General features: G+C 44.4%; 6 protein-coding genes across 6 annotated transcripts; 4 read left to right on the forward strand and 2 right to left on the reverse strand.

Moving 5' to 3' along the window:
* Positions 1 to 269: 269 nt before the first annotated feature.
* On the reverse strand, positions 270 to 1,777 carry LOC118511169 (larval cuticle protein A2B-like). Its single transcript, XM_036053909.1, has 2 exons — positions 774 to 1,777; positions 270 to 711 (listed from the first exon to the last, which is right to left on the reverse strand). The coding sequence occupies exons 1-2, from the start codon at positions 783 to 785 to the stop codon at positions 337 to 339; spliced, it is 387 nt and encodes a 128-aa protein (XP_035909802.1). The 5' UTR covers positions 786 to 1,777; the 3' UTR covers positions 270 to 336.
* A 602-nt stretch (positions 1,778 to 2,379) lies between these two features.
* Positions 2,380 to 3,669, forward strand: LOC118511161 (cuticle protein 7-like). Its single transcript, XM_036053900.1, has 2 exons — positions 2,380 to 3,020; positions 3,080 to 3,669. The coding sequence occupies exons 1-2, from the start codon at positions 3,009 to 3,011 to the stop codon at positions 3,614 to 3,616; spliced, it is 549 nt and encodes a 182-aa protein (XP_035909793.1). The 5' UTR covers positions 2,380 to 3,008; the 3' UTR covers positions 3,617 to 3,669.
* Positions 3,670 to 5,630: 1,961 nt separating this feature from the next.
* On the reverse strand, positions 5,631 to 19,604 carry LOC118509979. Its single transcript, XM_036051359.1, has 6 exons — positions 19,487 to 19,604; positions 18,625 to 19,380; positions 15,245 to 15,608; positions 10,836 to 11,285; positions 6,211 to 6,308; positions 5,631 to 6,139 (listed from the first exon to the last, which is right to left on the reverse strand). Exons 1-6 carry the CDS (start codon positions 19,496 to 19,498, stop codon positions 5,744 to 5,746), a joined length of 2,076 nt encoding a protein of 691 aa, XP_035907252.1. The 5' UTR covers positions 19,499 to 19,604; the 3' UTR covers positions 5,631 to 5,743.
* LOC118511165 (larval cuticle protein A2B-like) lies at positions 7,068 to 7,700 on the forward strand. Its single transcript, XM_036053903.1, has 2 exons — positions 7,068 to 7,177; positions 7,244 to 7,700. The coding sequence occupies exons 1-2, from the start codon at positions 7,166 to 7,168 to the stop codon at positions 7,637 to 7,639; spliced, it is 408 nt and encodes a 135-aa protein (XP_035909796.1). The 5' UTR covers positions 7,068 to 7,165; the 3' UTR covers positions 7,640 to 7,700.
* LOC118511163 (larval cuticle protein A2B-like) lies at positions 10,628 to 11,365 on the forward strand. The gene is made up of 2 exons (XM_036053902.1): positions 10,628 to 10,707; positions 10,825 to 11,365. Exons 1-2 carry the CDS (start codon positions 10,696 to 10,698, stop codon positions 11,290 to 11,292), a joined length of 480 nt encoding a protein of 159 aa, XP_035909795.1. The 5' UTR covers positions 10,628 to 10,695; the 3' UTR covers positions 11,293 to 11,365.
* On the forward strand, positions 15,064 to 15,919 carry LOC118511162 (larval cuticle protein A2B-like). Its single transcript, XM_036053901.1, has 2 exons — positions 15,064 to 15,175; positions 15,237 to 15,919. The coding sequence occupies exons 1-2, from the start codon at positions 15,164 to 15,166 to the stop codon at positions 15,759 to 15,761; spliced, it is 537 nt and encodes a 178-aa protein (XP_035909794.1). The 5' UTR covers positions 15,064 to 15,163; the 3' UTR covers positions 15,762 to 15,919.
* Positions 19,605 to 20,875: the final 1,271 nt, after the last annotated feature.

Here is a 20,875-nt window from a genome sequence, read left to right on the forward strand (position 1 = left end):
CAAAAATCCAAGTACGTCGCCAGTCACGACGATCGCGGTTTGCCAAAAGTTCCAACCGGTTGGACCAGACTGCTCTAGTTGAAGTGAAAGGTATGAGGGTGTAGTTTTTCTTTTTAATTTTTTTCATTTTCTTCAATACTATAGCAGAGCTACTTGTGAAAACACGTTACTATCATGAGTTAGCGATTTTGTTTGTTGGCAAGGTTGCTTCCGCTAGGTATCAGATAAACAGGTGAAGGTCAAAATACACCATATATACGAATAAAATAACTTGTTTTTATTTTTTTTTTATTTTGTGTTTTTTACTATTTTACAGTGACTGGCAGGAAGTAATATTCAGTATTTTTCTTCAAACTTATGATGATAATTGTGAAGTGCAGGAGCGTCATGGAAGCCCTTGACCGGTTCCCGGTGTACCTCGGCGATGAATCCACTCTTGCCCTCAACGTGGTACTTGACGGTGCGCTTGTGCCCATCGGCATCGATCAGGTAGTACTCGCCGTGTGTGGAGTCATCCTTTCGTGCTTCCCGGTGGCCGTGGACGTCGCCAGTGTGATCATCGTGCACATCGTAGTGATACTCGTAGTGTGCCGGGCCATGATGCTCTTCGTCGTGGTGGTAGTGCACTACATCGTGCTGCACATCGTTATGCGTGCCGTAGTGATTTTGACCGCAAACCGCAACAGCTACCAGCCCAATGATTCCTACTATCTGCAATCGAAGCGAAGCTATTGAAGTACACAATCATCACGACAGTCGTTTGACATCTTTACCTTCAGGAACATGTTGAAAAATTGAACAAAGCTTTCCGTTGTCTGTTTGAACACGAACTAGTCAGCCGGATATTCACCGTTCACTGATAGTGGCTCGATTTCCTGTGAAGCTTTTTATACCAATGTTTGAATCCTCTTCCCCTGTAAACTTTTCACTTTCATTTAAGAAAGCGTATGACGCCTAAGATGCTAGCCAGCTCGCCATGACCATATGCGGACCATATCTATCTTTTTCTATCCGTTGGCTACCGCTACTTACGCTGCTTTAACTTCAATTAGGCAACCATCGGTCATAAAACTGTACCAATATTACATTCGTTCGATCGAAAAGGAGTTTGGGGAGCCGGTTTGGCTGGAACTGGAAGCGGATCAGGAAATGCAATGCTGGTGATGCTCGTGTTGCGCGAGCGGATAGGAAATTCACATTGAAACTGGTTTCAATGTGAAGATCATCAGTCGCAACCGGTTGAAAGTGATGCATAACGAGTGGTGGCAATACGTAGAAGGAAATCGGTTGGCAGATTTGTGTTGGAAGGGATGGAAGTGATCAGCTATGTTTTCCTTGTGGCTCTGGTAAGCGGGTGAGACGGAAAACATTAGTACAACAGTTGTTCCATAGCAAACGCACAATAGGAATTGTGTATCGGAAGTACAGGCAACATTGTAGTAGCTTTCGCGTGAGTGATTGATCGAAATGATGAATTGAAAAAAAGATCAACAGATTCATAATGAAAGTATTATTTAATTCTGATCAGCCCGATGGTGGAGGTGACAATGGCGCCGGTCTTAATACGGCAAGTCCAGACAAATCCCATCCGGGCCGTTCCTCTGTAGGCAGAACTGACTATCCAACTAATATCACGTAGTTAAGTCTAGTGCGCCAGAAATAGCAAGCAATGACATAAGAGATCGTTAGGTCAAGAAGAGAGAGATAGAAAATAAATTATTTAATTGATGTCAATAACTTAATAATAAAAAAATATTATCCTTTTTGTCATCAAGACATTAAAGATTTTGTGACTATTTATTGGAAACAGCAACTTTAACTTATGCACCGATATGCTTCACACATACTGTTGATTTTAATGGCTATAGCGACCGAAAATGCCCCGGAAAAATCCGTTTTGCTTTTTAAACCCATTGAATCGAAACATTCTCCGGCGTCTTCCAGCCCAGCTTCGATCTTGCTTCTGCTGTAATCGATCTTTCGATGTATCGGGTTCAGTTTTCGGTACCGGTACCCGGATCACTTTTGCTTCGAATCCTTGCTTCCCGTTTGCTGTGTACTCGACGGTTCGTTTGTATCCGTCCGGGTCCAGGACCGAGTATTTGCCAACGACAGCATCGCCAACCCTCCTTTCTTGGTGCGACTTTATGTCATTCGTTTCGTGACTGTTGACACTGTAATCAAAGGCGTAGTTAGGAATTTGGGACATAGGTTCGATGGCTATTGCAGTAGCGTAAGCTAGCTTCAGTTGAGTTCCGATAATTAAAAGTACACTGATGGTTAACGAACTCTGACTGTAAAATAACATCATCAGTTTGATGCAGTATCGTATTAATTTTGAAAGTTGCTAGGTAAAGAGATACTTCGAATATCTAGCAAACAAATGACTCTTGTTCTAGTCGATCTTTCACATGGAAATGGCAGAACAAGTGCTTGGTCTATGTGTATTTATACGCGGCATAACTTTGATATTGAGCCATACAGCACGACAGACGGCAATTAAGCGCGTGAAGCATTGCGCTATGTATCGTTTTGCGCGCGTCTATCACGTTCGACGTTTTGAAAAACCCTATTAAAGGAGATGGATAATAATTTGTAGTTGTGTAATTCCGATGTCGTTTCGAGTCTATGGGAGGGCAATAAATTATTGCTGAATTTTGCAACGCATTTTATTTCATTTGGTAATACTGCAAACTAGTTCAAGTTTTCAAGCAGGATTTAAATCCGGCTCCGATCAGATCGACACGATTGCAGCTTGTCAACCGTTGGTCAGGCATATTAGACATATTTAGGATACGCATGATGGCGTTGGCGTTACGAAGGCACACATTCGAAGGCGTTAAGCCAATTGTTCGTGATCAATTGTTGGCTTCAATAGAGAGGGCTTAACCCGGAGTTATCAAGCGTTGGAATGATATAAAGACAATCGAAACGGTACGAAATTTACCATTCGCGAACACTCGTCAGCTTGTGAACGTTTCAACTTAGCCACAGCAATCAAAATCATCATGCAACAGAAGGTAAATATAAGTTCAAACACTAAACGGTACGGGATTCCTACATTTGCTTTCAATTCCAGCTATACATTCTTCTGCTCTGCGCTGTAGCAGTTGCGAATGCTGCTATATTGCCAGTTTTGCATCATTCCTACGACAAGCAGCCCCCAGTAGAGTATCTTTTCGAGTATTCTGTAAATGATGCTCATACCGGTGACGTAAAGCAACAGCACGAAGAACGCCACGGCGATAAGGTGACTGGACAGTACAGCCTTAACGATGCGGACGGATATCGACGTGTGGTGGACTACTCTGCCGACGAGCATACGGGCTTTGTGGCTAACGTACATCGTGAACCAATTAAAGGACTCCATGTGGTTAGCTCACCCAAGAAAGCAGAGGTAGTTCCGGTGGTAAAGCTTGTGAAATCGATCTCTTTGGCCCCGGCCGTACATCTCATCGAGCCGGTTCACCATGTTATTTCACCGCATCATGTAAAACTGCATCCGATTGCTCCGCTGGTTCATGTGCAGAAAGCGATAGTGCACGCGGACAAGCATGGAAACAGTGTACACTCGCATACTAGCTTCAAAAGTGGCAACGTAAGCTATCAGTATTGAACACCTGTTGCGAAATTGTAAATTGTTAACCAGCAACCAATAAAATGTTGTACTGCGTGTTGTATGTTTCTTGTTTTAACTGTTGTCTATCATCATTTTTTTTTGCTAGTATCATTTTACTAGCAACATCCAGTAATTACTGTACAATTGGCAAGGTATGACGTATCCGAACGAATAAAACTTATTTGCGGTAGCAAAAATGCCTCCCGAAGGATACACCAATAGCCATAAAGCTGTGTCAAATAAAATTAGAAAAACAACCAACGTGTATCTATAGTTCATGAATTTAACAGGTAATCAATAATGGTCAAATGGTACTCTAATGGTAATAAATCAAAACTTTCTCAGCTAAAAATATGCTTATAAATAAAGACTTTTTTTAAACTCACATAACTATTTGTAATTATTCAATGGGCATGAAGAGTCTTCCATTCGTGAGAAATTAATTATTTCACCTTTGTATGACTGAGTTCCTGTTCAGGGTAATGTATGGATTGGCGTGTATGACTGTGTATGTACGGAGACAATGATCTGTTCAATTGGTTTGATTTTAAATTGTCTCATATTACAATTACAATTTTTACTTAGTAACCTTATAGAAAAGAAATTAATCTTTTTCTGCTTCTTATTTTTGTCTTCAACCTTTAGAGATATTTGCCTGCCATTTCTGGCTTTCCTTGACCTTATTTTACCCGGAGGCTTGACGGGATTTGATCCCCTGTTCTGTTGTGGGATATACAATATTATATTATATTATTAAAATACTTATGGATTTTATCTTACTATTCTACTTATCTTTCTTTCATTTATTCTTGTTGGCATGCTCTATACAGCACGTCATTGAGTTATGACCGAAACTCTAGTCCGATTCCAGGAAAACCTTTTTTAGTGTTGCATTTTTCCAGTCACAACTACATCTGATAACCAACAGGTTCGAATCCATACGATCAAGCTAATAAGTTGATGTGCTCCTCAACGCCACAGTGCCGAACTAGTTTCTGATGAGCGCCTTCCTGATGGCACCATGTGGCATGTCCCCTAATCATTCTATCCTTCCGACGTTTAGCACCGTAAGGATATATGCACCGTCAAAGAGCTCCGCTTGATCGTGGTCCTATATCCGCTTGATCCATGCTGTCCATGAAAAATCTCGCTATGACTCTCCTTAAAAATACACTTAAAGTACAAAGTACATAGTCTACCAAACTCCTTTTCTTCCTCTTGATTTTTGCTTCGATATTATCTGATGCTCTGCATTCCAGCCGGGCTTTGCCTTGATGTGAGCCCCTGGAAATATCTGATCATATGTGTAGCATTCGTGTAAAATGTCATTTAGTTTTGCAGTATCAATTTCTTTCCTTCAATTTGTTAATCGAAACTCTTCTTCTTCTTCCTTGGCACTACAACATTGAGAGGTCTCGGCCTGCTATTTCTGGTTATCTGCGACTTAATTTTACCCGTTGTGAACTAGTCAGCTAGCAATACGGCCAGGCCGTTCTTTATGAATAAAAAAAAAAAAAAAAACTAGTCAGCTCTCCGTACGGGGAGGCAGTTTAGATGGGATTGGAACCCCGGTTCTGGCGTGTGAAGACCGTTGTCTCTACCACCGGACCGCCCTCGAAATTACCGAAATTACAAAATTGTAACTAATTTTTTATGATCACAAGATGAACGATTTTAATGAACACTTCAACTAAGCCGCAACGCGATAGAAACGAATTGCTGCCATAAATATGATGTAAGGATAGGATTAATTTCAGGAATATATTTAATTATTAAATAAATAAATTTATATGAATCACATTTCCAGCGTGCGTATTTTGTATGACCTTTTCTTTAATGTTGATCAACTGGTGTATTGGTAAAGCCAAGTTTATAATTGATTTATATACAAGGCATCAAGTTCATTAAATTGATTTTTGAGAAATGAATTAAACCGATTTTTAAGAATTTGTTTTTCAGAAAACTATGAATACGCATTGATCGGGTAAGAGCAAAACGTAACTCCATGCTATTTTTTCAGTTACGGTTTATAATTTATTTTCACGTAGTTGTTTGCATCATTCCAGGAAATATTTACAACAAGACTTTAAATTGAGCTAGCTAGGAAAATGTTGGTCGCAGAGCTTAATAATGGTAGGCCGGGTAGGCAACCTTAGCCACCGGGACGGCGACCTTGGCGATCGGGGCGGCGTACACCTTGGCAACTGGGGCGATGACCTTGGCGACCGGGATGGCAGTCTTCACCGGTTCGCGGCGGACGACGGCGTTGAATCCGTTGTGCTCATCGGCGGTGTATTCGACCACACGACGGTATCCGTCGGCATCGATCAGCGTGTACTGTCCGACAACGTTGTCACCGTGACGTTCCTCGCGCTGGCTCTTGATATCACCGGTGTGGTCATCGTGCACGGAGTACTCGAACTGGTATTCGGCCGGAGCGTCCGCGTATTCGATGTGTTTGACGGCAACAGGAAGCACCGCAGCACTGGCGGCGGCAACCAACGCGAACAGGATGCAGTACTACAGAAAGCAGAGTGAATGGGTCTATAAATATTTGTACTCTAATTTGCTGGCCGTAATTTGATACTCACTTTGAAAGCCATTTTGAGGTAAAGAGCCGTTTGGGAAGGAATACTGATTGCAGCAAGGATTGATATGCGAATGATGTAGATCTGGTAGAACTGCTGGCCTTTTATACATCGTGTTGCACCAGCCAAAAGTAGCTATTTACTGTACGTAGAAAATACCAGCAAGACTCACAGCGGATTCAACATCAAACAGCCAACCCGGTTCTGGCCAGGCCAAATATCCTTGATCGGGTGCTCTAAATAAACTACATACATAATCTAGACATACCATAAAATCTGCACGCCTGCTCACCAGGGTTCGAGTACATATTATTTCCGAAGTTGGTGTTGGTCGAGGTAGAGCTGATAGAACTACGGGTCGCCCTCATGAGGTTGGTGTGTACGTGTGGTTTTCGCTTTCTATATAGTATAGTTTCATTGCAAATTTGGAACACTAATTTCATTCACACACCACGCGTAGGGGCGTTGGCAACGGCTTGAAACGAATGGCGGATAAATGAATAAAATGGACCAGCCGAAAAGGAGACCGGACTGGCCTGTCTGGTATCATGTACAAACACACCATTGGACATCGTGGTTGTTAAGTCGGTAGCACGTTTCCACCCGAATCGAATCAGACAGGCGTGGTAAAATGTGTAAAGAGGAAGAGGACATTACCGCGATTCTGGTGGGCCTTTGAGTGTACGCAAGGTTGAAAGTAAGTGACGGAAAAGTCGTACCACCTTTCGATAAAGGCTTCGGTGGGGTAGATCAATACGAAATTTTGCGATCAAATTTTACATAGCATGTGGGAGGTCTGTCAGCAAATCTAAATACTAAGGAAGGACGCAAAGCTGCATAGAACTTGTCGAAGAAGTGGGTATAAATATTCATGCATTAGGTTGGACCAAGTATCAGTTGTCCATCAGCATTCCGACTGTGCAGTTTATCAATCAGCTCAACTCAAATTTTGCTTAAAATGGCTTTCAAAGTAAGTGTTCCACTTCTACCATAGCACACAGGAGACTGATTGAACCATTCACTCTGCTTTCTTTAGTACTGCATCCTGTTCGCGTTGGTTGCCGCCGCCAGTGCTGCGGTGCTTCCTGTTGCCGTCAAGCACATCGAATACGCGGACGCTCCGGCCGAATACCAGTTCGAGTACTCCGTGCACGATGACCACACCGGTGATATCAAGAGCCAGCGCGAGGAACGTCACGGTGACAACGTTGTCGGACAGTACACGCTGATCGATGCCGACGGATACCGTCGTGTGGTCGAATACACCGCCGATGAGCACAACGGATTCAACGCCGTCGTCCGCCGCGAACCGGTGAAGACTGCCATCCCGGTCGCCAAGGTCATCGCCCCAGTTGCCAAGGTGTACGCCGCCCCGATCGCCAAGGTCGCCGTCCCGGTGGCTAAGGTTGCCTACCCGGCCTACCATTACTAGACGATTGTTCCTAATTTAATTGCTTTACTAGGTGAAAATTTGTAAAAAAATAAACGTTGAATCTTAATTCTTGTTGTGGTATTTGTTTTTATTATTGTGAAATTAATGAATAATATTTTAAAACATCTTTTAAAGCTTGTTAGTTTGTGGCTATTATTGGAGTGTAACATTGCGATGCGTAAAGAGCGACAATATTAAGTGATTTATACATTTGCAAAAGTGTTTGTACAGCGATGTCACTTTCATTAACAAAATTGTGTTAATTGATAAAACTGTATCTCGAACCCCATTCGGACTGTTTTCCCGTACACAAGATTGGCTATCATCAGCTTGCGAGTATGATGAAGTCAAGGAAGCCAGAAATGGTATGCCAACATCTCTCGAGGAGTTAGTGCCAACGAATGCAATTGAACATGTGACCGTTTGATTTTTATTAGATTTATAAGTACGTTTAGCCTGCTTTGGAATACTTTGTGTCTTAAAATTGGACCACCCGGTCTTTATACGGCTCGACCGGGGTTCAAATCCCATGATAGCTAACAAAAAAGTAAAAACCAAATTACAAGAATTTCAATGAGGAAAATTCCAATATTCCGGATGAGTGAAAATTTAACGTAATGCAAAACAGTGATAAAGGAATGGATGTATCTAAGAAGAATAGTTCTTCTTCTTTCTTGGCACTACAATCTCGAGAGGTCTCGGCCTGCCATTTCAGGCTCTCTGTGACTTTATTCTACCCGTAGCAAAGTAATACGGGAGGCCGTCTGGATGAGATTTGAGCCCCGGTCCTACCGTCTGAAGACTGGCGCCGTTATCGCCTCTGCCATCGGAACACCCCAAATAATATAGATATATAGGGAATATACAAAAGGTATTGTTTTATGGCAACGAATGAGAACTGACATTCAATCAGTAAGTTTAGCTTCTATTCATGACCTTTGTGTAAAACTCGATAACAGGCTGAATTTCAAGGAACATGTTGACGAAGTTATGATGAAAGCCAACAAGACTCATGGATTTATCGTTCGGTTAACTGGTGATTTCTAGGTCCCAAAATGTCTTCGGACTTTGTATTGCGTTCCATATTGGAGCATGCCAGTGTGGTGTCCATTTTCTATCGAGGGTTTAACTAGAATTGAAGGCATCCAAAGATATTTCACTCGAGTCGCCTATAGACGTAACTTTGGCTCTTTGCCACTACCTCCTTATGAATGACGTTCGGTCTTGATGCATTAAGCCAAAGGCGTCATGTGGCGCGGGCCTGCTTGATAGGTGCATTGCTACTTGGTTTTACAGCCGCTCCAGATTTACTGTTCTCTTCCTATTTATATATTTATTAATTACTCCTTCTTCCTAGATATATTTTTTTTTATTCATAAAGAACGGCCTGGCGATATTGCTTTCCTAGATATATATTGGCTTTGAAAATTTGATATACTTTGTATTGCAATAATGATCCTCTTCTATCATGTTTAGATGGTTTAACAATTTCTATTCTTCCTTTGATTTAAATTCCTCTTTATCTTTCCATCGTTCCAGAATGGCTTCCACTTTCTCTCTTTTTTGCCTAACGACCTCTTTCCTGCCATTTCTGGCTTACTAGAATTAATGATACCACGCAGTTCAATAGTCAGTCCTGATTAGTCGGTTTTTGATTTAGTTACATATTTTATTACGTATTTCATATTAAGTTACACATTATTTAAAGCCTTTATGGCACAAATTACAATTTACAAAATAATAAAAAATGCGCTGAAAATAACGACAGTTAGCGATAGTTTAAAAAATATATAAGAAAAATTTTACACAACTCACAAACACTAGTTCATTTCAAATTTCATGAGCTTCATTGCGTTTGTCGTTTTGGATCGGTTGGATGCCATTTCGTCAGCATTAACACTGCACAAGAGGCTAAAGCAACATGCAATACTCTTTTTTTCCCTGAACCACATTGTTCCATTTCTCTAGGCTGCGTTAATGAAGCCATAGACACATGTCTAAGATTTTTTGTTACCGTACCAGCATTTTGCTTCGACTATCCTGCCATTCTGACAAGAATCGCAGTCTATTGCACCCGACCGACACCTAGCATTATCAAGCTCAAAGTCCGGCAAGACTTGGGACATCGGATTGGGCGTTGCGGTGAACGCCGATGCTACCAATGTCACTTTAATTGTGTCTTGCCCAATCGTCGCAATGGGCGAGTGTGAAATACACATACGCGACAAGCAGTAATAGGATTATTTGCGCAGCTCAAATAAGACATGTGCCATGAGGTGACAAATTAATAAGTAATAGCACCGGTGACAGTATTTCGTGCGCGGTGGACATTGAAGTGGGAGAGTTGAAGCAAACACGAAAAAAAAACGGCTCACACACGGCCACTTACACCTCTGGCCCCGTTTTGAGCATACTTTTTTCGGTGTATTGACAGCCGACAGAAGAACCGTTTTGAAAACGGGTTTTTTGGAGTGCGTTGCTGCTGCGTCCTTTGCGTAGGTGCCCGACGCCTTTGGCGGGTAAGTGTGGCCGCTAATGCAAGGTTGTTTAGTTGTCAGCCAGTTTTCAGTTACATCTAGGCTCATTGCACTGACTGGGTGGTGGATTATTTCGTCGATGAAATGCAGCTTAATTTGGGTTGGTACGACCATAGAGCGGCGGGCGTGGGTGATCATGCGGCGGGGCGATGCGTGCCCAGAACTGGTTCACGTTACAACCGAGATTTAGGATGAAATTGAGTTGATTTTATGGCGCGATTACAGCCAATACCGGCGACTAAGCATGAACCGTTTCTTCTGCCACCGGTTTTTGGTGTTTGACTTTTAGCGTTTTAATGTATGCCACTGTCACCCCGACATGCGTTAGATGCAGGTTTTACCACAGAAGCAGTTGAACTTGGTGCAATCTACGGGTTGGTAGGAACTTCGTGGTAGGACGCGTTGGTAATATTTGTCGGAAAATGAACTATAAAAAGCAGCAGATACTAGCGGAACTACATCAGTTAGCAACAGATTCGTTACAGGACACATTCAGTCTCCCAGCAGCTAGTCTCCGCAATGGCTTTCAAAGTAAGTGTTCTATCGGTGTACCAAGAGCTTGGTTCGAGTCATTCATCGGCGTAGAACGTCGATGATCTTGTAGAGTATTCGAATGGGTTCTAAAATTGATGTGCTTTCGTTTCATAGATCTTCGTCACTTTGGCCGTCCTGGGTGTTGCCAATGCCGTGCTGCTTCCAACGCTGGTTAAGAAGGTAGAGCTGGAAGCTCCCGCCGAGTACCAGTTCTCGTACTCCGTGCATGACGAACACACCGGAGACATCAAGAGCCAGCAGGAGGAACGCCACGGTGATGATGTTAAGGGACAGTACACGCTGATCGATGCCGATGGTCACCGTCGCGTTGTGGACTACACCGCCGATGAGCACAACGGATTCAACGCCGTCGTCCGCCGTGAGCCACTGACGGGACACAAGCTGGTTAAGACTGTGGTTCCGGTGGCCAAGGTAGCCGTACCGGTAGCTCACTACATTGCTCCAGCTCTGAAGGTTGCCGTGCCCGTTGCCAAATATGCCGTCCCGGTTACCAAGGTTGTTGCCCCGGCCCATGTAGCCACTGTGAGCTTCTCTGCACCAAGCCTTACCTACCACTACTAGGGATCGTTGCTGCGATGTTCGTATAGTGTCAGTACTTCTCTAATAAACTTAGCATATCAACTTTCCATTTTCAATCACTGCTCTTGATTGCGTTAGTAGGATGATAGTAGATGAGCAAGTCTCGTAACATGCGCAAATGCACTAATTCTACCTGACTTACAACTAGTGTAACCAGCAATCGTGTCCAACGCCCCCCAACAAATGTAACCGAGAAGCGTTTCTGCTCATTAAAGCGTAAGTAAATTTGCATGTTGTATATCGTAATGGATCTAGCTGGTGGTTGTCGCAAATTGCATCTGGCATCCACCGTCGATGTCTCCCGTAACGCCATTCATGGCTGCTATAGCACTCTCAGACCTCCGAGATACCTCCAAAGAAAGTGACCATGTCAAGTGGTGAACTTGTTAAGCATACTCCATGTCGAGCGAAGAGAGAAGAAGACAGAAAAAAGCTAACCTCCAAAACGCGGGCAAACAGGTTTCTCACAGATCACAGATTGTTGCCAAAACAAAACAAAACAGAAAAAACCCGCCTGGCACTCTAAGGATGGAGTCTTTTGCCCGTAGGCCACTGGTGGTGGTGGTTGAAATTTCGGTAAAAGTATACCTCGGCTCGGATGCAGAGTCGTGCGGCGTCCGGGCCGCTGTCGTCGAAAGGGTTTGAGGGAGTTCGGATCAAAACGAACGAACTTTCGTGGACGGTTGCTTGGCATCGCCGGGCAGAGTGCGTGGACTAGCCCCCAATTATTATCGACGGCCAGGAGAAGGGATGCCGAAATACGGTTTCGGGTCACACACGCGCGCCTCCCAAGATTTGTGGGGAGGTCGATTTGTGGTGAGCCCTCCTCCTTACACACCATCACCCCTCCCCTTCACCTGCCCGCAAGAATCTGGATTTTTCATTTCATATTCGCAGATTCCACCGATGGATGGAGGGTCCGCGCGCAGGAGGGCGTTCTCTCTCTCTCTCTCAAGTGCAGACCCGCGGAAGGGGAAAAGATCGCGATCGCCTCCAGGTAGTAGTTTGCGATCGGACTCTGCTGGGCTCTTGTGCACGGGCCGGGCAAGCCGAAAGGCAACCTTGAAAGTCGACGACGAACGGTGGTGTTATATAATCGAAACTCGATACTCTTGATCCAAAATTGTGCGATCGAGATCATGGGATGCCGGCAGCTGGGGAACAAGTTTTTATTTCGGAGCAATGACGCTGTGGGCTTAGGGATAGCCGCGGCACAGAATCGCGGCAACAGGAACAATGGTCGTCTGAGCGCTGAGCGGCGGGTTTGCCTGCTTGTGAGAAATATGTGTGTCAATGGAATGAAAGTGAAAACCGGCGGTGTAGCCATGGACGATATGTAAAAGGAGCACGTCAATGTCTGGAAACACCTTCCCAGGGAGAAAGAGGACGATCGCCGTCGGTGGCACGGTTGAATGGGATGGATGGGAGTGGCCCATTACCAGTGTGTTGTGTTCCTGGAAATTGTTAACGAACATTACACGAAGGTCACTGATCTGAAACACGTTTAATTGTTGTAAGCGGTAAGTTACAAGATATCCATCATCTGAGGGATGTATGTAGGGATGTGAACGTGTTGATCGTGGCTCTTTAAGCGTTTTTTGTTCAGCATCAGGTTTTGTACGATGCGATATTCGAATATTTGAACCCATTAAAGCATGTCGCAGTTCAATATGTGTAAACATTCGATTAAAATTCACTATGAAACCTTGCAACTAACATACATATTGATACTAACATTTAAACACTTTCCACTTACTTAATCTAAATATTGTGAAGGCAAACTGGAAAATAAAATGAAAAGTCAATGATCTTTAATGTCTCATTTCAATTTAACTCATAGTTGGATAGTTGGTCCTTGCTGTAAAGGCTCGATCGGGATAGGATTTGATACTTGGTCGTTGCGTATGTATGATCGACACTGCTATCAATGGATCAGTGGATCAGCCCCAACAATTTTTCCAAATGAATGCAACGAAGGACCAATGCTGCAAGTAAGAACAAGTTTTTTACCTATTTTTTAAAACAAAACGCTTGTACTACGAGTCATTGGCCTGTTCAAGACTTTTTTTGCAATGGTGATTGGTCTACAATAAAAATAACTAACATCTATTGAGTTATTGCAGACTAAAGAGATGTTTTAATTGTTTGAGCTGCAGTGTGTAAATCTACAGTGTGGACTGTGTATTGCTCTCAAAAATTTAAGATAAATTAAAAAAAAATACTAATTAATCATTCATCACGAGTCAGAACGAAAGCATAAGCTTATCATGCTTAGATAGTAAACCACGTCCAATGTCCAGGTGTACCTGGAAAAGTGTGTAGGTTGTATCAACTCAGTTTAGGATATACTAGTCCAGCCATTTTATTAGGGTAGGTCCGGAGGTCGAGGTGATAGCGTCGTTGGTCTTAACACGACAGGACCGGGAATAAAATCCCATCCGATTCGTCTCCCCGTACGCAGGACTGATTATCGAGCAACAGGTTTAAGAGCCATAAGACAAGAAGAAGTCGCATGAATGTTGATAATCAGTACCCTTACTGTGAGATACAGTATAGCAGCTACGACTTGTGCTGAGTTTGACAAGATAATATTTGGCGCAGTGTTTGGTGAGCTTGCTTTTATTATAAACGTGGTCGAACAGTTGCATTCGAACATGGAGTTTTGCGCTATCCTCACATTCCCATATTTGGTGCTCATCATTAAATAGCGGCCCAGCCGATCAACAGTACAACCCTTTCTCTAAATGGTCGATTTTTGACAGGGTGATTCCGTGGGAAATTGAACGAAGGATCGAATGTTAAGGTCATGGCGTGCACGACTAGGTTACCTTCAGGCACATGGCTGCCAAAATTGAAAAAATGCCCTAACCCAACGCTTCATCATCGAACGATTTAGTACCTGGGGCATCTCTTACGCTCCATGCGAGATCGATGCGTGAACGGCCGCCGTTCCTCACGCAATCCTTGCCCATTAGGACCGGTTCATATATCATCGTTTATCTCCTGCAGCCCTGTAGCACATTGCCTTAGGACGTCGTTTAACGTCACCGGAGAGCTATTTCACCGATGACTTCAACGGGTTGAATCTTTAAAAACGCAACATCCTTCGTGGATCGGTTGTCCAACTAACCTATTACGAAAGCAGTATTAGAAGCCTGTAAATTTTCTTGCTAAAATATACAAGACGCTGCGCATTTGAAGTATAGGTGCGTAAGGTAAATAATGAAATGCTTCACCGTTCTCAGACTGTCAGGCTGACAAGTTATGCTGGTCTGGTGCGGCACTGTGGGGCTGAATTGAGTGACATACTAAATAGATTTTACCGATTCGTCTACCCAGTTTACAGCGCTCTGACACTACGCCTCGGTGACTTTCAATAGGGAAGGGAGACAGATTTTTGCAACATCTGATTCATGCCCGCGAGCGTAGCGCGTGAGTGATTTCGCGCAGAGACGGCAACGAAGGAACGGGGAAAAATAACAAAACTCATATTTTGCATGTACTGCCCAAAACGAACGAATCTGACCGCGCAGACTGTAGGAAGGGTAGCCAAAAAACTTCAAAAGATAATCAATGGTGGCAGAAAAAAAAATTGGCAACCGGCGAATAGTATAGCGATGTGAAGGAATGGAAGTGGCAAACTGGCAAGAATGAGCCATGGAGCCACTACTGACAAGGCACGACCCGCAACCGATCACCAGGGGTTGATAGTTCAACAATTTGGGGGACTCGATCGCATCGGATATAAATAGCGAATTTTAGCATCAAATCAGCATCAGTTCATTCAGAGCCTTCAGCAGGAATCAGTCGAGCAATCGAGTGCAGCAAACAAGCAGATCAGCAAAGACAGAAAATGGCATTCAAAGTAAGAACGGATGGCGTGCAGAATCACAGTGCAGCGTATTTTAATTGCATACTTTCTACAGTTCCTAGCCGTCGTAGCTTTCCTGGCTGTTGCCAGCGCTCAGCACTATCAGCAGTACCAGCCCCAGTACCACCAGTACCAACACGAGCCGGCCGTTGTCAAGACCATCCAGCCCGCTCTTATCAAGACCGTCCAGCCCGCTCTGGTCAAGACTGTGAAACATGTCGAATACCCAGAAGCCCCGGCCGAGTACCAGTTCCAGTACTCCGTGCATGACGAACACACCGGAGACATCAAGAGCCAGCAGGAAGAGCGCCACGGTGATGATGTTAAGGGACAGTACACGCTGATCGATGCCGATGGTCACCGTCGCGTTGTGGACTACACCGCCGATGAGCACAACGGATTCAACGCCGTCGTCCGCCGTGAACCTCTGGAGGGACACAAGATCGTCAAGACGATCGCTCCGGTTGCCAAAGTGATTGCCCCTCTGCCAGTTGCCAAGGTGTACAGCGCTCCGATCACCAAGGTTGTCGCTCCTCAGGTCCACTACAGCCATCAGCCCCACTACGAACAGCATTATTAAGTAACCATTAGCTCGATAAGACGACGTTTCCTCTAATGGAGCAATCTAAATCGAACCAACTGTCTCTTTTCACCTTTCATGCCATGCTGCTTCATCTTCCATTCATGCTAGTTCAATTGTAAAACGAATACAATGTAAATAAAAAAAACTCAATCGTATACACTGTAAAACTTTCTGAAGTGACCAGGTGGCCATCGTTGACGTATGCAGTGTCCGAGTTGCTCGCAATACTTTTTGCAAAGTAAACTTTCTCTCGAGGCAGCTTTATTGGGAAGGAAAATAATCATGCAAGCTGCTTAGGAACGATTTGATAACGTTAATCGTGCCTCAACGCAGCTAGTTTTCCATATCCTTAGTAGACATGATATCCGTTTTTTGTGTTCTTCGAAAAGGTATTTTGTACAATATGGCTAAATAGCAGTTATAGCAAATTCTAAATAAAAACCAGCCATGCCACTGTACAACATTATATCGTCTCTATGTAGTTGTCTAATACGATCATTGTTATTATGTTTAAGTGGTCTGAACTCTAGTACAGAGCTATGTAATTGTTTTCAATCACCACCGCTCGTGAAAATCTTTTTAATTTGAGGATTGACACAATCGAACAAAATATGGGTTGTTTTTAGTACTGTTTGTGGAGAACCATTAGGCCACTTTGGGATCACATCATCTTTGTGCTATGTGGTGAGCGTCAGCTGTATCACGTCCCCTATATTTGGTGATGAGCTTCTTAAAATAGCCCCTAGCGTTGATCTGATGTTCGTTTTATTTGGCCAGCATTTGCAACTATACATAAAAGTTCAATTGATTAGGCTCTTCTTCCTTGGCACTACAACCTTGAAAGGTCTCCACCTGCCATTTCTGTGACTTAATTTTACCCGTAGCAAAGTAGTCAGCTCTACATGCGGGGGAGGCGGTCTGGATGGGATTTGAACCCCGACCCTGCCGGAGTCCTAAAATATCCCAAAGTCTTCAAAGGTATGAACGATAACAAAAAAGGGAGTCGAATTCACCTTGTGGACCGGTGTATCGTCATGTTGAAAGCCGTAATAATCCTTCACGTAGAAGTTCCAAGTGGCCGGAACCACCTCCACAATCTCGTTCTCATAGTGCTAGACGTTTTTTCCTCGATAAAAACCAGGGCGGTCCGGCGGCCGATGCGACAGCGGCGCTGGTCTTCACACGGCAGGGCCGGGGTTCAAATCCCATCCAGACCGCCTCCCCGTACGTAAGGCTGCCAGAATGGCAGTCACAGAGAGCCAGAAATGGCAGGCCGAGACCTCTCGAGGTGTTAGTGCCGAAGAAAAAGAAGAAGAAGAAGAATAAGAAGAAAAACCAGTGACAGTTTCCTATGCTTGGATAAAACCCCCCAATCCATCACCGACGCGACGCTTGTAAAACGCGTGATGTTTATGCGGGTCGGGAGGATGGAGGTCAAAGTAAACGGCGACCACCGACGATCATACATCAAAAATATCGGTTTGAATATGCTTAACATCGTAATTAAATTTTCAAAACATAAATGACAGCAAGTCGGCACAGTGCAGTTGTACCGTTGGACGCACTGCTCACTGCTCACTACACACATACTGCACTCTATTCGAACTTTTTGAACACCATTTGATTATTTCTTCGAAATAATACAAAATACATAAAACATTTTTTTTACCCAAACAAACTGGTCACAAGATGTCTTTGTAGAGACCGTCGCGACGTTAGGCCATCTTTAACGACCTTGGGTATTTTAGAGTAAATAGTAAATGGTATGTCACCAGGCACTAATTATTTCAACCGTCTTCTGACCAAAGTTAGGCCATGGTTGCTAACTGCACTGGAATGGATTAGGGCACGAAGGCCTAGCAGTTCAAGATTTACTATAGTTGCTCGCCAGAGCGTCACGCAATAAGGACATCAATAAAATGTACCTGGGCGTGCGTGAACACATCTTCAACAAGTTTATGGGCTTTTGCCAATGTACCTTTTACCAATGTACCTTCCTTTGAATGTTGAGTGAAATACTAATGTATCTGGTTTAAGACCATCCTGTGTAATCTATATAAAAAACTCGGGCCATTATTGCCGATGTGTAATATTAATGTGGCAAATATAATGTGGCAAATATTTACTTTATTGGATAGTGATAAGAGCACAAAAAATATCCTAACGATAGTTTCGTCCTCTCTCAATCCTTGTGAGAAAAATAAGATGGGTTATCATCATTACCATCAGCACGCAGAAGCAGGTTTTCCTATGGGCAAAATAGGAGCCTCGGAAAAAGGTCCTCGCAACGGAGGCCTTGTCAAAGACGCCCAGACATATAAGCATCTCAGCTAAACATCCAAAAACCATCGTTCGAATGGGGTTATGCTCGTCCAAAGAGGGCTAGATCAGCCTCAATTCTCTCGTCAGCTCACTAGCTAGATTTTACTAGCTGCGACTCCCTTTCGACTACCTTTTTGTTATAAGTCTGTTTCAATAGGTTGGAAGATTAACTCATTGCTGGATAATTAGTTGGACGAAAGTTCTAATAAGGTTTTAAACTTGAATGAGTTTTGTAGTGATTGTATGTGAAGGTTTGCTTCTAGTTTGAAATGGAAGATTTTAACAACATAATTTGTAGCAGGGAACATATAAAGACAGTTTTTCAGTTAGTTTTTCCTCACCGTAAATTAAGAAAATTGATCCGCATATCAGTTGGAATTCGTTATTTATTATAGCGCCATCGTTCTCTTTCTCGAAAGCGCTGTATTTACACTCATATTTACAATTAGTTAACGTTACAGCCATTCAATCGTATGTTTCATCGTAATCAAGTACCTTGGCAGACAGATTCGTGCGTGACAGTTCTAGAGACCGCTTAGTAGTTGTAGTTGCTGGACGGTCCGTGGAACTGGACATGGTTGACGGCTTCCTGGTGGGGAGCGTACGCAACCTTGGCGACTGGAAGAGCTACCTTAGCGACTGCCGGAAGAGCTACCTTGGCGACCGGGGCGTACACCTTGGCGGGAGCCGGAGCCTGATAGTACTGCTGCGCTGGCTGGTGCTGGTAGTGCACTGGCTGCGGAGCGAACACCTTCGTGACAGTCGGGGCGGCGTACACCTTGGCAACCGGGGCAACAACCTTGGCAACCGGGGCAAGGGTCTTCACCACCTTGTGACCCTCCAGCGGCTCGCGGCGGACGACTGCGTTGAATCCGTTGTGGTCATCGGCACTGTAGTCAACGATACGACGGTAACCATCGGCATCGATCAGAGTGTATTGGCCCTTGACGACATCTCCGTGACGTTCCTCCTGCTGGCTCTTGACATCGCCGGTGTGGTCATCGTGCACATCATAGGCAAACTGGTACTCGGCCGGAGCATCGGCATACTCGACTTGCTTCAGGGTCTTGACCAGAGCGGGCTGGACGGTCTTGACCAGGGCAGGCTGGACAGTCTTCAGCAGAGCGGGCTGCTTGTAAACTACCTGCTGGGGCTGTGGCTGGTACTGATGGTATTCTGGCTGTTGATGCTGGTACTGCAGCTGCTGGTACTGGGGCTGCTGGTACTGGGGCTGCTGGTACTGCTGATAGTGCTGGGCGCTGGCCACAGCGATAAGAGCGAACAGAGCGACGTACTAAAGAAAGTGGGCAACAATGAAACGTGTACGTTAGTGAACAGAAACATCACTGGCAATCGGTTCACAATGGCACTGGAATGGGACCACTTTTCGGTATACGCACTTTGAAAGCCATCACGACTGACGAACTTGGCAAGTATGCTTACAGGACCCGTCGGAACACTAGACACTGCGATCGTTACTGACTGGATGGCTTTGGTAAACTGTGCTAATTCTCGGGTCAACATTCACTTTATATACTGATTTCAGCAAACTGCTACAGATTAGTTCAAGGGAGCTACGGAACCAACCCGTCATCCAAGCCCCGACGAGACAAAAAAAAAAGGCCTGCAGACCCTGCTGGTTTCAAACCGACCCGGCTGAATCGCGCCGGGGGTTGCACTAATTTTTGGTGAAATGTGTCACAATTCCGCCACTACCCCGAGTTCCCTGTCTCGTTCACGCTAACCTCTTGGGTCAGAGCGCCAGCCTGCCAGTTGAGACCGTACGTGCTAGCAGGTGAACCTGCAGCACCATCGCCCCGGAGAAGGGGATTTACGCCGTCCGATGAGATCATTATTCCGGGCGTTAACCACACCTTTTTGCCGCTGCAGGGCACCGAGCACCACTCTACTCCGGATTAGCATCCGCCGCCAATGGCATGTGCGAGAAGGTAGGGACAATGATCCATATGACACGCATATCGCAGGGGAAGCAATTTTGGGGGTCAGCAAGCCTAGTGGGCTGGAGGGATTCTGTCGAATGTTTCAATTTCGTGAGCATTGGGGTACTGTTCGGGTGAACATTACCCCGATGGAAATGCAACCGACTGCCGTTGCCGGCGGCAAGGTGCTCATATTAGACGAATGACGCGGTCGCAAACATTCAGCCCATAACCGAGGGTCAACCCATGGTTAGCAGAAGATAATTAATGAGCACCTCCCCGGCATGTAGTCGTCGCCGGACGAAGCGCACATAGTTCAAGTTCACGTGCTGTATGAACCTTTTCTTCTTTGACACCCTCTGAGCAAAGGGCTAAGCACTGGCTTGTATGCGTCGGTCGGGGTTTAACATCTACGCATGTTCTAATTAATCTTCCTGTAAGGACTCATGCGTAAATACGTCCAGCTGGAGCGACATTTCGACACATGAAGCACGGATTTTGAGCGTTTATCAATTAGTGAACGATCGACGGAAGATGGATCGATGGGCGGAATTCCGTGTTGTGTCGAGAAGGGCACAGGGGCCTTGGTTAAGGGACGGGCGACTCAAGCTAATTCGTGCGCTATCCATTTCTAGCAGGCGTATACATGCAAAAGCCTTTAAAAGAGCATTTATCATTTTATGGGTTCATTTTCAAGGCAAGTCGAATTTCAGTGGAGGTCATACGAAGGGATGATATATTTTTTAAAGCACTTTAGAATCAAAATTTAAGCATATCGTTGTTGTAAGATTGCAGTTTCATTTGAAGTCCAGCATAATAATGTCGGATAAAACATTTTGAACACGCAAG

This window comes from Anopheles stephensi, chromosome 3 (assembly GCF_013141755.1).
Source record: "Anopheles stephensi strain Indian chromosome 3, UCI_ANSTEP_V1.0, whole genome shotgun sequence".
Taxonomy (NCBI): Eukaryota; Metazoa; Arthropoda; class Insecta; order Diptera; family Culicidae; genus Anopheles; species Anopheles stephensi.